General features: G+C 50.8%; 1 protein-coding gene across 4 annotated transcripts in view; it reads right to left on the bottom strand.

Annotated features, from left to right (window-relative positions):
• CTTN (cortactin) overlaps positions 1–18,472 on the bottom strand; it is a 39,572-nt gene extending 21,100 nt beyond the window's left edge. For 2 of the 4 annotated variants that reach the window (XM_017887165.1, XM_017887148.1), the window contains exons 1-8: positions 18,364–18,472; positions 11,825–11,921; positions 9,889–9,975; positions 9,682–9,755; positions 7,347–7,476; positions 2,831–2,941; positions 1,751–1,805; positions 402–512 (exon numbers count right to left, since the gene is read on the bottom strand). In XM_017887165.1, coding sequence (XP_017742654.1) covers positions 402–512; positions 1,751–1,805; positions 2,831–2,941; positions 7,347–7,476; positions 9,682–9,755; positions 9,889–9,975 — 568 coding nt within the window. In that variant the 5' untranslated portion in view covers positions 11,825–11,921; positions 18,364–18,472. Of the gene's footprint in view, positions 1–401; positions 513–1,750; positions 1,806–2,830; positions 2,942–6,961; positions 7,168–7,346; positions 7,477–9,681; positions 9,756–9,888; positions 9,976–11,824; positions 11,922–14,154; positions 14,329–18,363 lie in introns of those variants that run through there. The other 2 variants (XM_017887156.1, XM_017887173.1) reach the window with 2 other exon arrangements.
• Positions 18,473–18,501: the final 29 nt, after the last annotated feature.

Raw genomic sequence — 18,501 nt, 5'->3', positions numbered from 1 at the left:
AAAAAAAAAAAAAAAAAAAAAAAAAAAAAAATTTTACAGGTCATGCCTGTAATCCCAGCACTTAAGGAGACCAAGGTGGTGGAGGATTGCTTGAGACCAAGGAGTTCAAGACCAGTCGGGGCAACATGGCAAGCAAGACCTCATCTCTACCAAAAAAAAAAAAAAAAAAGAACCTAAATTCCACATTCAAAAAAGGAAAGGTTACATGGACTACGAAGTCCTCCTCCGGTGGGGAGCTGTGCAGCCACTCTAATTAGGAAAAGCCCACATGCACTGGTACTAATAGAACACCAAACATTGTAAGTTAAAAAATCTACAACGATCATGTGTGAGGAGAGAAAATGCCCTCGCGGGTGCTCCTGGAGCAAACGCATGATTACAGACCGTGGGGTCCGCCCCACCTCTCTGTGACTCGTGCTTCTCCGTTTTGCCCTGGTAGTCGAAGCCCACGGCGCTCTTGTCTACTCGGTCAGCCTGCACGCCATACTTGCCGCCAAAACCACTGGAGTAGTCTGAAGAGACAGGGCAGCCGTTAGCACGTGGGCCTGAGGACAAACTAAACTGTTCCTTTTGTTAAACTCAGCAGAAGCATGTAGTGGTTACAACTCACAAACAGATCAAGCACACGTTTTACAACGTACAACAAGCCACCCACTGCTCCATACAGGTGATGCTGAACCCGCTTCCTAACAGGTACATGGTGGGGTTCCGGGCCCTGTCAGCTGTCACAGGGCAGTTCCTTTCTGTGGTCAGAAATGAAGCTGCATGCCCACTTTGAAAATCAACTGCTCAGGTAAAAGTTGGAAAGCTTCATACAAAGAACCAGCACTTTGGGAGGCTGAGGCAGGCGGATCACTTGAGGTCAGGAGTTTGAGACCAGCCTGGCCAACGTGGCAAAATCCCATCTGTACTAAAAAATAGAAAAATTAGCCAGGGGTGGAGGTGCACATCAGTAATCCCAGCTACTTGGGAGGCTGAGGCAGGAGAATCGTTTGAACCCAGGAGGCGGAGCCTGCAGTGAGCCGAGATTGCGCCACGGCACTCCAGCCTGGGCAACAGAGCGAGACTCTGTCTCAAAACAAACAAAACAAAATGAAAAAAATGGAAAGAGAAAGCCTCATATGAAGAAAGTCACGCAGCTGAACACGGGAAACAAGACCCTGTTCCTCCCTCCGCCTGCCCACACCACAGCTACCTCCACCTGGACTGCACCGAGACTGCTTAAGGACTGAGAGCTTGCTCCCCCGGATGATGCAATGACACTAAAGAGGAAGAACTAAATAAGCTTGCAAAACACAAACTGAGAACTTTAAGGTAGCGGTATGCTTTGGTCTTTCAAAAAGAGATGGTATGATGTAATAAAGATTAATCACCAGCAGTTAAGACCGTATGTGTATAATGAAAACAAGAATTTAACAACTCTGGTTTCTATCCTTAGAGGGGAAGTTAGCTTTTGCTGATAAATCTGAGAGCTCTCTTCTTCAGGAGGAGCGCTGCCCAGATGAAGGGAGGGCAGCTTCCGCTAAAGTGGGAGGCTCCACAATGACAGCAGGTGCCAGGGGTCCGGGGAGGCTGTGTAACGGGGAATGCATCCGTCATGTGGCATCCGGATGATCCAGAAACATGAAGAGGAGGGCAGGGTCCTCCTTGTGGCAACAGCCACTGCTCGGGAAACGGCTTCAGGTGGCCGTGACTCTCCCCATCAGGGCCCCTGGAGCACCAGCCTCTTTCCGCGCCTTTCGCGTCTTACCTTTCTGGGAGGCGTGCTTCTCAGTCTTCCCCTGGTATTCAAAGCCTACGGCAGACTGTGATGACGAAACACACATTAAAAAGTGGGGAGAAATACATTTTTTCAATGACCCTGAAACGATCTCTCTGAATTAATTACATAAAATTTTAAAAAATATGAAACACGTTATGTTGTGACCTCTGGGTTCCTAAGCCAGGTGCAGGTGGCAGTAACGCAAGAGCTCTGGCATCCTAAACGGACAAGACAACAAACGTTCCGCGAGGCCCAGTGGGCGGTGTGGGCCACGCTGTATCCATGGCGCCCTGCCCTCCCTAGCACGTGGCGGCAGGGCGTCCTCAGCCGATTCATTCCACGGGTTTCACGAAAACTCGCTTCTCAAGTAAGTCATGCTGAGAACATTAATACTAATAACAGGAATAGCAGTGGCCACCAGGGGTGCACTCCCACCAGCCAGGCACTGCGATGGGCACCTGAGCACACCCGTGAGAGAGGTGTGATCATCCCCCTCATTTCACAGACACATAAATTCAGAACCGTGGCTACTATGTCATAAAGCCACAATCTGCCACCGGCATCAGCTCCCTGCTCCCTCCAGGCTCCTGATCGCTCCTCTATTAAACAAAAGAGCCGCCAGCTCCGAGCTGAAGAGAATCAGAGAAGAGGCTCAGGCCCAGGATGACTGCAACAACATCCGGACGCAAAGCCTGAGTCCTGGACGCAACGAGCGCATCCCGCTCCCCGGAACAGGCTCGATGCCACTCTGTCACAGCAGCACACACATGAGAAACAGGGGCGGCAGTGGTCCCTGCTGGCACACTGGGACAGACACAGGGCCGTCCAGTACTGGGGCACATAGTGAAGAGTGACCGCAGGGACTGCTGTAACAAGCCCTCCGCATCCCGCTTCCTCTCCCGTGGGCCCAGGCTCTCAGAGCATCCTGGGAGCGAGATGCCCCTCTCTGCAGTCCCGCAGAGCCGGAGGGCACCTGCCTTCCACTACAAGTGGCCCAATATGGCTCAGATCTACGGGGAACACTCCCCCTTGCCCCAAACCCCCCAGCCCCAGCACCACATCACTCACCTGATCAACTCTGTCCATCTGGACACCAAACTTGCCTCCGAAGCCGCGGACCGAGTCTACCTGTGAGCAGTGCTTGGAAAGTTTCGACTGATATTCGTGGCCGACAGCTGACTGGAACAGGGTTCGAACACAAAGCATTAGACACTGACGACACTGTGGTGCTTCACTTCCTCCTGGAGCAGGGCTGGGGAGGCCACCTCCTGCTCAGTGCAGGGAAACCTTACATGAACACACCCATCTGGGGAGCCAAGGAGGGGGGCCCGACTCCTGGGAGGTCCAGGTCCCTGGTGCAGGCTTTCATGTCCCACCCCAGCCCTTGGAATCATGTAGCTGCACACGACCCCTGGCCGCAGGTTGGGGCCACCAGTGGGGATGTCTGACACCACTGGGCATGAAGAAGGGACACAGAGCCAGTGGCCTGTGGCAGGATCCGTGAGACCCGCCGGTGTGGAGGCTGCTGGCGTTTACTGAAGCGAATCACATGACCCAAGAATCAGCACAAAAAATAGTCTGCAAAACACAGGCTCATATTTGATTTCCGCTGAGCAGCACCCCATTCAGGCAGGAGCCAGGTGCCGGCCCCAGCGCCAGCTCGCTTCAGCATCATTAATGTCGTCAGCCCCCGTCAGCGCACACAGGTTCAAGGGCCTTCTGTTTGCCAAAACCAGCAGGTAAAGCCGAGGGTTCCCTTGGGCTTTCCAGACCCGGCGCCCAGTTCTTCTGTACCTAACGCCTCTGGGACAGCCACATCCATTCACAGGTGTGCTGTCCACAGCTGCTTTTGTGATTCCGGAACTCCGTTCGGCAGTTCTGACAAGACCCTCTGGTCCACAAAGCAGAAAAGATGCTCCAGCCCTGACAGTCCCACTCTCGGGGCACACCGAGGCCCCAGGGTTCTGAGGCTCCCTACTGACAGCAGAGCCGGGTCAAGGGCTCCTTCACAGACAGTGCAGGCACGCGGCCCAGCAGACGTCGTGGAGAAAGCCCACAGCACACCGGGGCCCGTCTTCTCACTCCCTGTAGTATGTGGAGCCGCTCATACTAACCCGAGTAGCATCCCACAGCGGTGCTGACGCAGCAGGCAACTCACAGAGCGTCCACTCTTTCCCCAAATGAAAAGCAGGTTTTGCCCTAAGCCTCGGGCCTGTGCTGTGCCCTCTTCTTCCCACGTTTGTTCTGAGGTCGGCAGCTGACTCCTCATCCACACGAGCCGTCACCTCCAAACCCTCTGTGGCACAGACTGCCCATCTGTGTCCTCTGGGGTCCCACCCAGAAAACAGAGATGAAGGAGTGGCAGAGGCAGACGTGCCAAAGGGATTCCCCAGCATGAGTTTTCATCAGAAGGAAGTTATAGGAAAACGGATCTAAAGACATGCCCAGAATGACAACTAGGCAAAGTTTCCAACTTTTTGATTGAAAGGGATTCATCTCCAAAATCGCATTTGATTTTACATTGACAAAAATCACATGTTATTAAACAGTCATGCTGGGGAGATTGTATCTTGAAGCCTGAATGTGTAGACTCAGGGCTACGGGATGCAAGGAGACAAGGGAGCAAGAAGAAAGCCTGCCCCGCGTGATGGATGTAGCCACCGCCAGTCGCAAGGGAAAGGTGCAGCGTGCTCAGGCCCCAGCGTAAACAGAATCCGGACAGCCCGTCCAGGCTCTCTCACGTGTGCTTGTCCTCAATGTGTTCTTTTTTTCTGGAAGTCTCTAGCACATATTCCTCAACTCTTAACGCAGAGATTTCAATTTTTTATTTTTTTCAGTTTCTGAAGTGGGCAAGTTACAAACAACTTCAGCCATTTCCCCTTCAGTTTGGAATCTGAGTTTAATCTATTTATTTCCTGAGACGGGGTCTCTGTCGCCTAGGCTGGACTGTAATGGTGCGATCATAGGACACTGCAGCCTCCACCTCCCGGGCTCAAGTGATCCTCCCTGCTTAGCCTCCCAAGCAGCTGGGACTACAGGTGTGCACCACCATTCCAGTTAATTATGTTTTTGTAGAGACGGGGTCTTGCTATGTTGCCCAGGCTGGTCTCAAACTCCTGGGTTCATCAGATTCTCCTGCCTCGGCCTCCCAAAATGCTGTGATTACAGATGTGAGTCCCGTACCTGGCCCTGAGTTATTTTTGACAACATATTTGTCCCGTGGTGCTGACCCGAGCTGAGAGCTAACCTGTCCCAGATGCCAGCCGGGACTGAGCAGCTGCAGCACCCCTTGCTGGACTCGCCCTGCCAGGACAGTTCTCCAGCTTGCCAGCTAAGAGGTGACAGCAAGGCTCCACAAGCACATTGGCCTAAGAGGTGGGGCTCATGGCACCGGGCCAGGCACGAGGAGAGGATGACAAGTCCCGACCCTTGAAAAGCCCAGCCCAGAGGGGAGTCTTCCTGGCAAGGACAGCAGGATGAGGCAAGGACAGCTGACGAAGGAAGCAGAGGCTGCCATGGAGACGGCACAGGAGAGAGGGAAGTGAGGGCTCTTCCAGGGAGCCTGGCACTCCAGAAGGCCCGAGTTGCAGGTTCCAGGGTGAGTGAGATTCCGGCTGAAAATTCCAAGCAGCAGCAGAGAAGCCACAACAGCTTCCCTACCAGGCTTTCCCTGACACACTGCCTTTCTTTTCCCCAATATGTAATTTTCCCAACCCAGAGCAGGGAGCCCCATTTTTAGAATAAATTTCTCTCTGCATTAACTCCCCACAAGCCCTGTAAGCACAGGGCTTGTCTCAGTCTGGGGTGGGAAAGGCTTCTACCGACTTGCTTTGCTCACTGCACTGAACACATGGATTCCGTCTGTCCGTCTGCACATGCTTCGCTCACTGCACTGAACACATGGATTCCGTCTGTCCGTCTGCACATGCTTCGCTCACTGCACTGAACACATGGATTCCGTCTGTCCGTCTGCACATGCTTCGCTCACTGCACTGAACACATGGATTCGCGTCTGTCCGTCTGCCACATGGCTTCGCTCACTGCACTGAACACATGATTCCGTCCTGTCCGTCTGCACATGCTTCGCTCACTGCCACTTGAACACATGGATTCCTCTGTCCGTCTGCACATGCTTCGCTCACTGCACTGAACACATGGATCCGTCTGTCGTTCCTGCAACATGCTTCATTCTCTGCACTGAACGCAGGTTCGTCTGTCCATTTGCACATGCTTCGCTCACGCACTGAACACAGGGGGTTCGTCTGTCGTTTGCACATGCTTCGCTCACTGAACTGAACACGGGGTCTTCTGTCTTTCACATGCTTTCCACTCACTGCACTGAACACATGGATTCCGTCTGTCCATCTGCACATGCTTCACTCACTGCACTGAACACAGGGGTCCGTCTGCCCGTTAACACTCCTAAAAGCTAGTGGACTTTTTTTAGACTTCAGAGATGATGATTCTGCACACACTGCTCTCCTCAGTGTCAGCGCATCTCTGTGATAGTGACACAGCAACATCCATGTCTCCTTCCTGCAGATGGTCCCTCACCCCACTCCTCCCCCAGGCTATTTATGATTGTGGTTTGGGGTGCCCTGCCAGCCCACCACATCATCTACTCTGTAGGGGACAGAGCAAGGTGCAGCTCACTGTGACACGGCAACATCATCCCGTGCCCAGCTCAAATGTTCATCCGGCTAGTGCACGAGGCGGGAGAGGTATGGAATTACCGGCTGGAATCCGACACTGGCTGAAACACTTCTTTCCACAGGGTAAAGGCAAGCATCTGTCAGGTCAGAACAAGCTTATGTTGCTCAGACTCAAATGTCTGTTTTACTGAAGAAACATGCAAACACACCACGACCTCTTCCATCTTCTCTCCAGGAAAGAAAAGGTAGCCCTCCTGAGCTAACGGGGCTCCCTTTCTTAGGGTAGAGAGGACCTAAAGTACAGGTGGAGCTGGAGGCATTTGGCCAACGTCCTCAATCAACGTCTGCATGGCAGTTTGCATCCCATCAATGATGGCTCCTGGGAGGCTCTCCCAGACCTCTCAAACAGAGCGAGCACTGTCCCCAGCCTGGTGGGTGCCCCATTTAGACAAGGGACAGACTGCTCTGACAGTCACTGAACGCATGAAGCATGTTAGCTAGGCCTTTGGCTGAATTTCCATGTGTGCTGTGAACCACGGGGGCCTACCGATTTGACTTTGGTCTTCGGACTGGCATGACTTAGGCTGCAAGCTGGAACCGGAGGCATTGACAATGATGACGCCTGGAACCAAGATGCTTCCGGACTTCTGTCCTGATCACAAGGCTGCCTCTGAGGGCCAGTCTCCCGCTCTGGGCCTCCCCACGTACCACCGGTGCTCCAGCACCTCTGAGGGTTCTCAGCGAGCTTTGAAGAAAGCTAGAGTACTTCATGAGCAAGTCCGATCAACAGGGGTCTACTCTAGGCAAATCTCAGCCTCAGCAGATGGACTCAAACCTGCTGATCTAAGAAAAGTCTGAGGGACGACTCTGCCACCTAGTTGAGTGGTCCAAGCGCACCAGGAGCCTGGCACAGGCAGCTGCGGGCCACTCACCTTATCCATCCGGTCTTGTTCCACACCAAATTTCCCTCCATAGCCGTGGGAGGCTTTGGGTCCTGTTTCAAGTTCCTTCTCCTTAAGGGTCTGATGTTCTTGAAAGACATTCTCCCTCAGCTTGTGTATGCTTGAAGGAAGAGATGGAAATAGGAACAAATCAATCAACAGATGTGCAGCTTTGCCTCCCGGTGTGATAAATAAGAACAGGTGACATTATCTTTGTAAATCTGCCTATCTGATGTTCACCAATTCTCTCCCTGCACTGTGCCTTCCTGACTATTCTGCCGGCTGGTACACCCACTTCGGCAGTCCGCAGTGTGAGATGCACGCTCCGTGGGAGACAGAATGTGAATCTGAAGGCAGACAGTGGGGTCATCCCAAATCCCTGCTAAAGATGGCTCTACCCAAACCCGGCCTTTATTCACACACAGAGAACAGGAAAGCCAGTCTGTAATCATGCAGAGGTAGAGGGGAACACGAGGCTATGCCCCCTTTCCCAGTCATTGGCAGAAGTCCAGTGGTGCTGAACATGTAGATGGCTCGTCTGTACTTGAAGTACTCCAGCTTTTTTATACATTCAAAGATGTGAGGAAAGCGTTTCAGAATTTAAAATCTAAACGCCATTGACAATGTTTAATACAGCAGATGATGAAACAGATGACAAGGTGTGCTCAAATCTGGCAGGCAGGACACAGCTGTCACTGAGAGACCCCAGCGTGGTATGAAGGCCACTCTGGCATTCACACTTTCTGCCCAGGAGACACCAGGCCGCCACCTTCGACATCTGGACAACAACGCTAGAATTGAGGATGAAATACAAACCAGGCTCGGAAACTGCCCAGTACCCTGGTGAGCAGGGGAAAGAAAGACGCCACTCTAAAACCCGGGAAGGCCCCAGAGCATGAAGAACGGGCTCATTCCCCACGTGCTCCTCTCTGAATTCTAAGCAACCCGAGGCTTTTGTATTGGAGAGTTGCTTTTTTCTCCAAGCCACCCTCCAAGACATGTTTTGAAGCTACAGGGAACACAAGAGATGAGAAGAGGTACAATGACTCAACGAATTCATGAGTCTGCTTAACGCCATAGCAAATACCCAAGGCTACAGTGGACTCCTAAGTCAGCCCATTCCAGTCTCTTGTCCCGGGCAGCCGCACGGCCACTGGAGTTCCGAAGTTGCTTCTGTGGAAGGGAGTGTGCTGAGCAAGCCAGGGAGGGACTAAAACTTGCGTATAAAAAGCCACTGTGGGCCAGGTGCAGCAGCGCACACCTGTGATCCCAGCACTTCGGGAGGCTGAGGCAGGGGAATCACCTGAGCCCAGGAGTTCAAGACCAGCCTGAGCAACAAAAGCAAGACCCCGTCTTTAAAAGAAATGAAAGAACTTAGCTGGCCATGGTGGTGTGAACACATGGTTCCAGCTACTTAGGAAGCTGAGGGGAGAACCCAGGAAGTCAAGGCTGCAGTGAGCTATGATGGCACCACGGCACTCCAGCCTGGGTGACAGAGTGAGACCCTGTCTCAAAATAAATAAATAAATACATCTTTAAAACAAAATAAAAGCCACTGGGCAGACTGTGCCTTCTTTTCTGGATGATGGACTGAATCTTTCTCAGCTGAAGGGACCATGGCCAAGCAGGACAGTCTCGCCAGGATACTGAGGCGGTCACCGGGTCAGTGGTGCTGCCTTCACAGCCTGGGAAAGGAGGATCCACTCTGAACCCAGTGTGGCCTAAAATAAAAGTCTGAGCACATTTTAAAAGTTCCTTTTATCTATACTTCCTGAGGAAAAAAAAAAACTGCCCCAAGAGCTGGCATTTTAGATAGTGCCAAGTGAGAAACAATGACAGGGTTCACTCAGTTCCCTCCTCTGGGCTTTTGATAAGCACACAAAGCTCACAGTACCCCACGATTAATACATAATCATTTCCAGATAATAAAAAAAGGGACAGGGCACTTAAGGTCTCAGTTATTCAGACATCTCATACTTCAGAAACCTCACGCGTGTAAGGTAGAGCTTAGGGAAAAGTGTTCCCTGAGAAAAGCTACAATACTGAGAAGCAGACACTCTAAAATTATAAATATGGAAATTGTTTGCAATGGGAATTTAAAAATTACTGAGCACATAAGTATCTAAATATACACATATAAACACACACATTACACACACACACATATATGTGTGTGTCTTATATTCATTTACTGCATGGTATCAGGTCAAGAAGATAAAAGCAGTTTCCACATAGGCTGTCCCTCCACCGACAACCATGAGCTCTGTTGCACCTGGGGCTCCACCCACAGAGGGGCCCTCGGGAGGGTGGTGGCGACGCCTCTTACTTGATATGCTCCTGGTGCCCGGAGCCCTGCACGGTCTTGGCACCCCATCTTTGCTCCTTCTCACTCACATCATTCTGAAAAGAAAACCGACTAGTAAATCTCACAGCCTGGATTGCAACACCAACAAACCACCACCCCATCAAAGAAAAACCCAGGAGAGCCACTTCCACTTCACGAAAAAGGAAAGCAAAGGCTGGCGGCTCCTACCACAAAATCAGGGTCGGTCTCCCAGTCATCGGCCCCCGCGTCATCCTGGGTGATGGACACAGCGTGGCCTGCTGAAGCTTTCCACATCTGAAAGAGCGGCCGGGGAGGGTTACGGAGGCCTCAGGGTGCCATCCACAGAGGCCAGCAGATGAGCCCTTTGGCCAAAACTACCAAGATTCTAGGCGACCCAGGAGGACGAGGCTGCAGGACCAGCCAATCCTTCATGATCCCTAAGCCTGAATGACAACCACAGGAGTGAAAGAAGCTTCCCCTCGGGGTTCTAATACTGCTGTCCCCTGGCATCAGAAATATATTGCAAATACTCTTTGGCTTCAACTCAAGTGAGAAAATTTTCTGGAAAATAAAAAGTCGGGTGTGCACTTACTGCATTCATTAAGAACATATTCCCGTTCTGCCCAATCATATGATAGTTTCCAACCAAAAATAAACGCACCATGTGTGTTATGTATTATAAAAACACTAAATGTTACGAATGGTAGATCTCACGGTATGTGTATTTTATCACAATTTCTTAAAAAGTGCACCCATTTTGATTTCAAGTGCTTACTGAAACGATAACAATAACTTTCCTAATTCAGACTTACAATTTAATAAATGTTCCAAGTAATTTATCAGAGAATTGCTTTACTCTCTACTTGGGAGAAAACAGAATTCTGTTATAGAGAACAATGGCACACCTGTAAACCCTAACAAGACAATTCTTCTTGTAACTGCAGTGGTAAAATCGAAACTTTTAAGGGTTTAAAAAAAAACAAACTATGTATAAAAAGAACTGATTCCTTTTCCACAGAAATAGTAATAAAATTTCACATAGGCCATAGAGCAACTGAGAGATTATTTTAAATCAAACAACCAGAAGCTGTGCCCAGGGGTCTGAACTGGGGACACCCAATTCACTTTTCCTCAGGTGCCATGTTGGGACTCTAGCGCCCTGAATCTGAACGGGACAAAAGCCCTTGGCAGCTTGAGAATGTCCCATCTGGCTCCTCCCCGTCCAGCCTGGCTGGGTCTCAAGTCCAAATCCAATGTGACAGTGAGGCACCAATCAGAGAACCATGCTCTCAAATTTCTAGATGCGACTTTGTCTCTCAGGGAAGAACTGTCTGCCAAGGGGTGTAGCAGGACCAACAATGCCCCTGGAACCTCGAGTCAATGCCCAAAGCATGGCAAGAAATTTCCAGAGTGATCTGCTTTTGTCAGGATTTTAGAGAACAGATGAATTAGAATCTTAGAACTGAAAGGCACAACCAGTCCGTCTTGTCCCCATGTGCCCATTTATAAATGAAGCAACAGCTGCAGGAAAGAGAAACGGGAGGCTCAGTCTCCGGCTGCCCCACGGCATCATGCTGCCCTGGCGAGGGGGCTGCCCGCCTGCGGAACTTCAGCTGCCTATGGTTCCCACCACTGAGGAAGTGGCTGCAAGAAAGGACGTGAGTCCCTGCAGGGCTGGCGAGGCCAACCTTCAACACCAAGTCAAAGGTGAAAGAAGGCCGGTATCTTTGCCTGGTACTTCCTCAGGCTCCTCAGGGAAAGATTAGCAGAGAACAGTCTCCACTCATCTTCCTGGAGGCAGCTTCACCAGGGGGCGGGGCAGGCACCTGCAAGCTTCACAGGCCTGCGCCTGGGGGCCCCATCCACTTTCATGGGGTGGGGAAGGGGCCAGATTTCCCCCTCAGGGAGGACAGGAATGAGTTCCCTTCCTCAATTCCAGAGTTTACTGCAACTGTCTCCTCTAAGCCATACACAACAGAAACCTGACTTCATCTTTTAAACATGAAATTTCCTCCCAGAAAATTATCATCTCTCTCCCAGTAAATCCACAGACACAGCAACCTCCCCCGTTTCCTGTTAAAGGGATTTTTGCCCTTTCCATCCACAGGAAAAGAATGTTAGGATGTTCACCATGCACAAGTACCTTTCTTTCCGCTTGGAGATAAAAGGCTGTTCACAAAACTCTGTTTAAAACACAGCAATCCAATGAGGAATTTCCAGGCATTGGGGAATGATTCCGTCTGTAAAAAGATTAAGAGTAAAAGCTCAGAAGGATGTCTGTTGAGCAGCTCCCTGGGCAAACCCTTCTGTGTGGAGATCTTTTTAGAAAACTTCAGAAATCCTCCCAAATATAACAAAGGTTTTGTGATGAAATCTGAAAAGAGGATGGAAGATTTGCATTTTACTAATAAAAAAGTTCAACACAGAGAAACTAAATAAGTTTTAAAAGATTTCTAACTACATGATGATTCTTTGTTGTTTTTGTTTGTTTGTTTTTTGAGATGGAATTTTGCTTTTGTTGTCCAGGCTGGAGTGCAGTGGCACAATTGTGGCTCACTGCAACCTCCACCTCCCGGGTTCAAGCGATTCTCCTGCCTCAGCCTCCCAAGCAGCTGGGACTACAGGCATGAGCCACCACACCTGGCTAATTTTGTATTTTTAGTAGAGACGGGTTTTCTCCATGTTGGTCAGGCTGGTCTCAAACTCCCGACCTCAGGTGATCCGCCTGCCTTGGCCTCCCAGAGTGCTGGGATTACAGTCATTAGCCACCATGCCCGGCCTACATCATGTTTCTTAATGAATGCAAACAGAAATTACTGCCTTAATTGCTAGTATGCGTTTACTGTTTGCTATAATTCTGAGAGATTTTCACTTTTTATTCATTCTAATTAATAACATTATAAAATAAAATTGTTACTGTGAGCTTTTTAAAACAATAACATAAGAAAATCACTCCTTGAGAGGATCATGATATGGCCGGGAGAAAACACAGGTACAGTGACTGTCTCAAGACATGACAGCAGCAGCTGGAGAGCCGAAGAGGAGGAGGCTGCATTCCTAATGAACGTATATGATTACTGCACAGGGGGCAAGACTCCAGTTCCCCAGAGGGTGGCCAAGCACATGACCCCTTCCCTAGGACCACACATCAGCCTCAACTGGACACCATACTGCTAAACATCACACATCGACGAATGAAATCCCCTTGTCCCTAGGAACAAGCTGGCCACAGGCAGAGTGGTTTCTCATGCATTAGGTACTAGGGGATGGTGCCTGGCTGGCCCTCCTGGCAATTAAGTTCCTATCTGGTTCCTGACCCAACTATTTGCTCCATCTCTCTCCCCAATTCCCTTTGGCAATCCTAACTTCTCCAGATTGCTTGGTACATTCTGGTTACTACAGTTATTACTGTAATCAGCAGGCATCTATACAACTCTGTCTAAACCATTAGCCAGACATGGTCGTGTATACCTGTAGTCCCAGCTACTCAGGAGGCTAAAGTGGGGGAAATGCTTGAGCCCAGGAGCTCAAGGGTGCAGTAAGCCATGATCACACCACTGCACTCCAGCCTGGGAGACAGAGACCCTGTCTCATACATAAATCAATCATAAAGTAAAACATAAAAATCTCATGAGCAGCTAAGGATAGGCTCAAATCCACAATTTCATACTCTCAATGTTTGAAATTTAAAAAAAAATCACAAAAGTAACTAATAGAAAATAGGCTTGATTATTTTGTGGATCCAAAGATAAAGCCTCTAGACCCCTACCTCAAAACCATACAGAAAATTAACTCAAAATGAACTAAAATCCTAAAAGGTGTAAATTTTGTGACTTTGAATTTGGCAATAGTTTCTTAGATACGACACCAAAACATAAGAGGAAAAAAATAAATTGTACAAAATTAAAAATTTTGTGCTTCATCAAGAAGGTTACAAGACGATCCCAAGAGAAAACTATTTTGAACCGTATATCCAGAATATATAAAGAACTCTTGGCTGGGCACGGTGGCTCACGCCTGTAATCCCAGCACTTTGGGAGGCCAAGGCAGGCAGATTACCAGGTCAAGAGATCGAGACCATCCTGGCCAACATGCTGAAACCCCGTCTCTATCAAAAATACAAAAATTAGCTGGGCATGGTGATGTGCGCCTGTAGTCCCAGCTACTCGGGAGGCTGAGGCAGGAGAGTTGCTTGAACCTGGGAGGCGGAGGTTGCAGTGAGCCGAGATTGTGCCACTGCACTCCAGCCTGGGCGACAGAGTGAGACTCCATCTCAAAAAAAAAAAAAAAAAAAAAGGAACTCTTATAATTCAATAATAAAAAGGACAAATAACCCCATTTAAAAATGGGTGAAGGACCTGAAGAGACATTTCTTCAGAGGAGATATACAAATGGCCAACAAGCTCAGGAAAAGTTTGTTCAATGTCATTAACCATCAGGGAAACGCAAATCAAAACCACAATGAGAACCCACCTCATACCCACTAGGATGACTAAAATAAAACAGACGATGACAAGTCTCAGCAACGGTGTGGAGAAACCGGAAGCCTCATAGACTGCTGATAGGAATGTTAAATGGAAAAGGTCTGGCAGTTCCTCAGAAGGTTAAACTCAGGTACTGTATGACTCAGCAACTCCACTCCTAGGTCTATGCCCAAGAGAAATAAAGTATAAGCACACAAAAACTTGTGCATGAGTGTTCAGAACAGCACCATTCATAGCAGCCAAAAAACGGAAACACTCCAAATGTCCATCAACTGATAATACATAGCATGTGGTCTACCTAACAGAAACGCATTATTTCCGCCACAAAGAGGATCCAGCAGTGACACCTGCTGCAGTGTGGAGGGACCTCAAATCCATTACGCAAAGGAAAACCATGCACAAAAGACCACATATTATATGATTCAATTTCTATGAAATGTCTGGAGTTGGCAAATCTACAGAGACAAAAGATACATTACTGGTTGCCCAGGGCTGGGCAGATGGTGGTGGTGGGGATCGGGAAGTCATGGCTAAAAGGTACAAGAGCTTCTTTTTGAGGTGATAAAATTATTCTGAAATTGATTGTGGTGATAGTCGTACAACTGCATGACGATCCTAAACACCAGTGGACAGTATACATTAAACAGGCACATTGTATGGTATGTGAATTTTATCTCAATAAAGCTGTTACAATACGGTTCAAAAGATGATGACTCTGTCCAACCTCAACATTAAACCTTCCTTGCAAATGTCAGTGTACAAATCAGATTGCACAAACGTGAAGTAATCTTGCTGTCTAGACAGAGTGAAAAATTCCTCTATACAAGAATTTTTTTTTTTCAGAGTCTTGCTCTGTTGCCCAGGCTGGAGTGCAATGGTGCCATCTTGGCTCACTGCAACCTCTGTCTTCCAGGTTCAAGTGATTTTCTTGCCTCAGCTTCCCGAGTAGCTGGGATTACAGGCATGCACCACCACACCCAGCTAATTTTTTATGTTTTTAGTAGAGATGGAGTTTCATTATGTTGGTACAGGCTGATCTCCAACTCTTGGCCTCAAGTGATTTGCCAGCCTCAGTCTCTCAAAGTGCTAGGATTACAGGTATGAGCCACCACGCCTAACCGCCCCCCACCAGCCTTTTTTTTTTTTTTTTTTTTGAGTCAGGGTCTTGCACTGTGCCCCAGGCTAGAGTGCAGGGGCACAATCTCAGCTCACTGCAACCTCTGTATCCCAGGCTCAGGCGATCCTCCCACTTCAGCCTCCCGAGTAGCTGAGACTATAGGAATGCACCACCACACCCAGCTAATTTTTCTTTTCTTTTTTTTTTTTTCTTTGAGACGGAGTCTCACTCTTTTGCCCAGGCTGGAGTGCAATAGCGTGATCTTGGCTCACTGCAACCTCCACCTCCTGGGTTCAAGCGATTCTCCTGCTTCAACCTCCTGAGTAGCTGGGACTACAGGCGCCCGTCACCACACCCGGCTAATTTTTCGTATTTTTTTTAGTAGAGACGGGGTTTCACTGTTAGCCAGGATGGTCTCGATCTCCTGACCTCATGATCTGCCCACCTCAGCCTCCCAAAGTGCTGGGATTACAGGTGTGAGCCACCACGCCCGGCCAATTTTTCTATTTTTAATAGAGACGGGGTTTCTCCATGTTGCCTAGGCTGATCTCGAAACTCCTGGGCTCAAGCAATCCACCTGCCCTTGGCCTCCCAAAGTGCTGAGATTACAGGTGTGAGCCACTGAGCCCGGCCGAAGAATGTTTTAAATGACGGGACAGAAACGTCCGTCTAGCATCAACTTTCCATTAGCCTCAGCATCTATGGCAGAGCAGGAGGAGAAAGGAAACAGACATCTGCTTAGCCAAAATCGCCATCACAGGCACACTTCCCACACCACACTTACTCAAGGGAAACCCTGCCCCCAACATTTACTCTGTTCACTCAAAGCAGTGTGTGAGCAGATGGGGTGGGCTTGGGCCACAGGGAAAGCCAAGCCTGCTCCTGGAGCACAGTCCCCTGCTCTTGGCTGGCCCAGGCCATGGGAATACTGCAACACAAGGCAGCAACCAGCGCTCACAGCAATTCACATTCTCAGGACACCTTTTTCAGAGCACCTACTGCATGGCACAGACTGAATATCTGAATTGCCAATTATGTGCACTGTCATTTTAAAAGTGTTTTAAAAACAGGTCCATCAAAATGCTACAATTAAAAGTCAGCTTTAGCTGGGCCTGCAGTCCCAGCTACTTGGGAGGTTGAGGTGGCAGGATTACTTAAGGCCAGCAGTTCAAGGTTGCAGTGTGCTAGATGGCACCTGTGAAGAGCTGCTGCACTCCAGCCTGGGGACAGGGTCTCGCTCTGTCACCCAGGCTGGAGTACACTGGTGCGATCGTCTCACTGCAGCCTTCAACTCCTGGGCTTGAGATCCTTTGCCTCAGCGCTCCGAGTACTGGGACAACAGGTGCACGCCAGCATGCACAGCGAATTTCTTTTTTTCTTTCTTCTTTTTTTTTGTAGACACAAGGTCTCCCTATGTTACCCAGGCTAGTCTGGAACTCCTGGCCTCAAACGATCCTCTCACTTTGGTCTCCCAAAGTGCAGCGATTACAGGTGTGAGGCAACGCACCCCCGCCCCAGGCCAAAAGAAATTTCTTTTCAGTAAGATTTAGCAGAGGGTTAGCTTCCAGTTCTAGGGGACCTAATATCAAAACAACCCTGCCTCCCCAACTTTTTATAGAGTCCCACTTAAAAGACTCTTCCTTGTTCCTTGAGTATCTGGCGAATACTTCTCTAACCAGAGGAGAAATAGGACTGACTCAGTGCCCTGGAGCCGGTGACTCACCCACACGGTCAAACACGGGAATGGAGACAGGGGCAGGCGGCCAGCCCCTCCTGCACCACAGCCTTGGGCCCGGCCGGGCTTGAGGGCTGGATCATGCCTTAATGACCTAGTGGGTGAAGTCCCCCCATAGAGCCTGTGCAGCTAAGTCAACACTGAACCCAAAGGGAGCGCATGGGATTGCAGGGAGCGCTCATCGGATGCCTCCGGAGCTTCCTTCAGCAGAAAATGAATTCCTCCCCAAAGGGCCCGACACGTCCACAGATTCCAGTGGGAGGAAGCCCTGTCCCTTCTCACCCGAGGCCTTCCAGCGCCGGGGATCAGGCATCCGTTAGACTACGCAGGTGATGGAAACGTAACAGAAAGCCCCAAAGCACCGTTCCGGTGATTTTTAAACACACCCCGAAGGAGGGACGGTTCCAAATTTAGAGCCTCACGACTAGCTGCAGCCGCGCCTCGCTGCCTCCATTGACCTGATTGCAAAACCTTCGCTCAGGCACAGGCCAGGTAGATCTCCAGCTGCTCCGCCACGTCCCACGTCCCACAGCGAGCCCCTCAAAGCCGTGGACCCCAGGCGCCTTGACCCTGCGGACCCCATCTCTTTCCCCTGCACACGGATCCCTCCCCTTGGAGCCCCAATCCCCTCCCCTCGGACCCTATCCCTTTTCTCTGCGCCCCGACCCTTTCCCCTCGAGCCCCAATTCCCTTCCCTCGGACCCCATCCCTGTAGTCCTGCGCCTGGACCCCTTCCCGTCAGACCCCAATCCCCTCCCCTCGGACCTCATCCCTTTCCCTCTGCGCCCGGACCCCTCCTTCTAAAACCCCTCGCCCTTTCCTTGAGACCCCCCACACCCACCTTCCACGGCTCCTCCAACCCCGGCCCCCGCCGCTCGGACCTCCGAACCCCACAGGCCCAGCCCCTCCCCTCGGGCCCCAATCCCTTCCCCCTCGGAGCCCACCCCCCTCTCCTATTCCCTCGGACCCACGACCCCTCCCACCCTGGCTCGTCTCCGGTCCTGGGGCCCTCCAGGGTCCAGGGAGCCTCCCCTCAGAGCTGAGACCCCCACATTTGGCCCCTCTCCAACCTTCCTCCGCGGACCCCAGCCCCGAGCCTTCCGTGCCCCTTTGCCCCCTGAGGCCCTGACCCGTCCTCGTGGCCCTCGCGGACCCCCGGCCCTCGACCGGCCCCGCCCCAGGCCGGGAAAGCCTCGCCACTCTGCCCCGGCCCCCGAAACCGCGAGCGGAAGAGCGGTGAGACCGCTGCGGCCGCCGCTTCCTTCCCCTTTCGCGGCCCGGCGACGCCACAGGAGGGAAGAAGCAGAGCCGGGCCTGCATCCCGCGCGGACGTCGCGCTCGCTCACCGCCGCCTGGGGTCAGTCCGGCCCGGGTCGGCCCTGGATCCCGCCGCGCCCGCCGCTCCCAGGCGCCAAGCTCTACTTCCGGTTCCGCGGGCGGGGGCGGGGCCACATCCGGGTCCCCGCGCGGTCCCTCCCCCTCCC

Source organism: Rhinopithecus bieti, unplaced genomic scaffold (assembly GCF_001698545.2).
Source record: "Rhinopithecus bieti isolate Rb0 unplaced genomic scaffold, ASM169854v2 scaffold_1014, whole genome shotgun sequence".
Lineage (NCBI taxonomy): Eukaryota > Metazoa > Chordata > Mammalia > Primates > Cercopithecidae > Rhinopithecus > Rhinopithecus bieti.
Note: the sequence above shows the minus strand (reverse complement) of the source record. Positions and strands in the feature narration are given on the sequence as shown.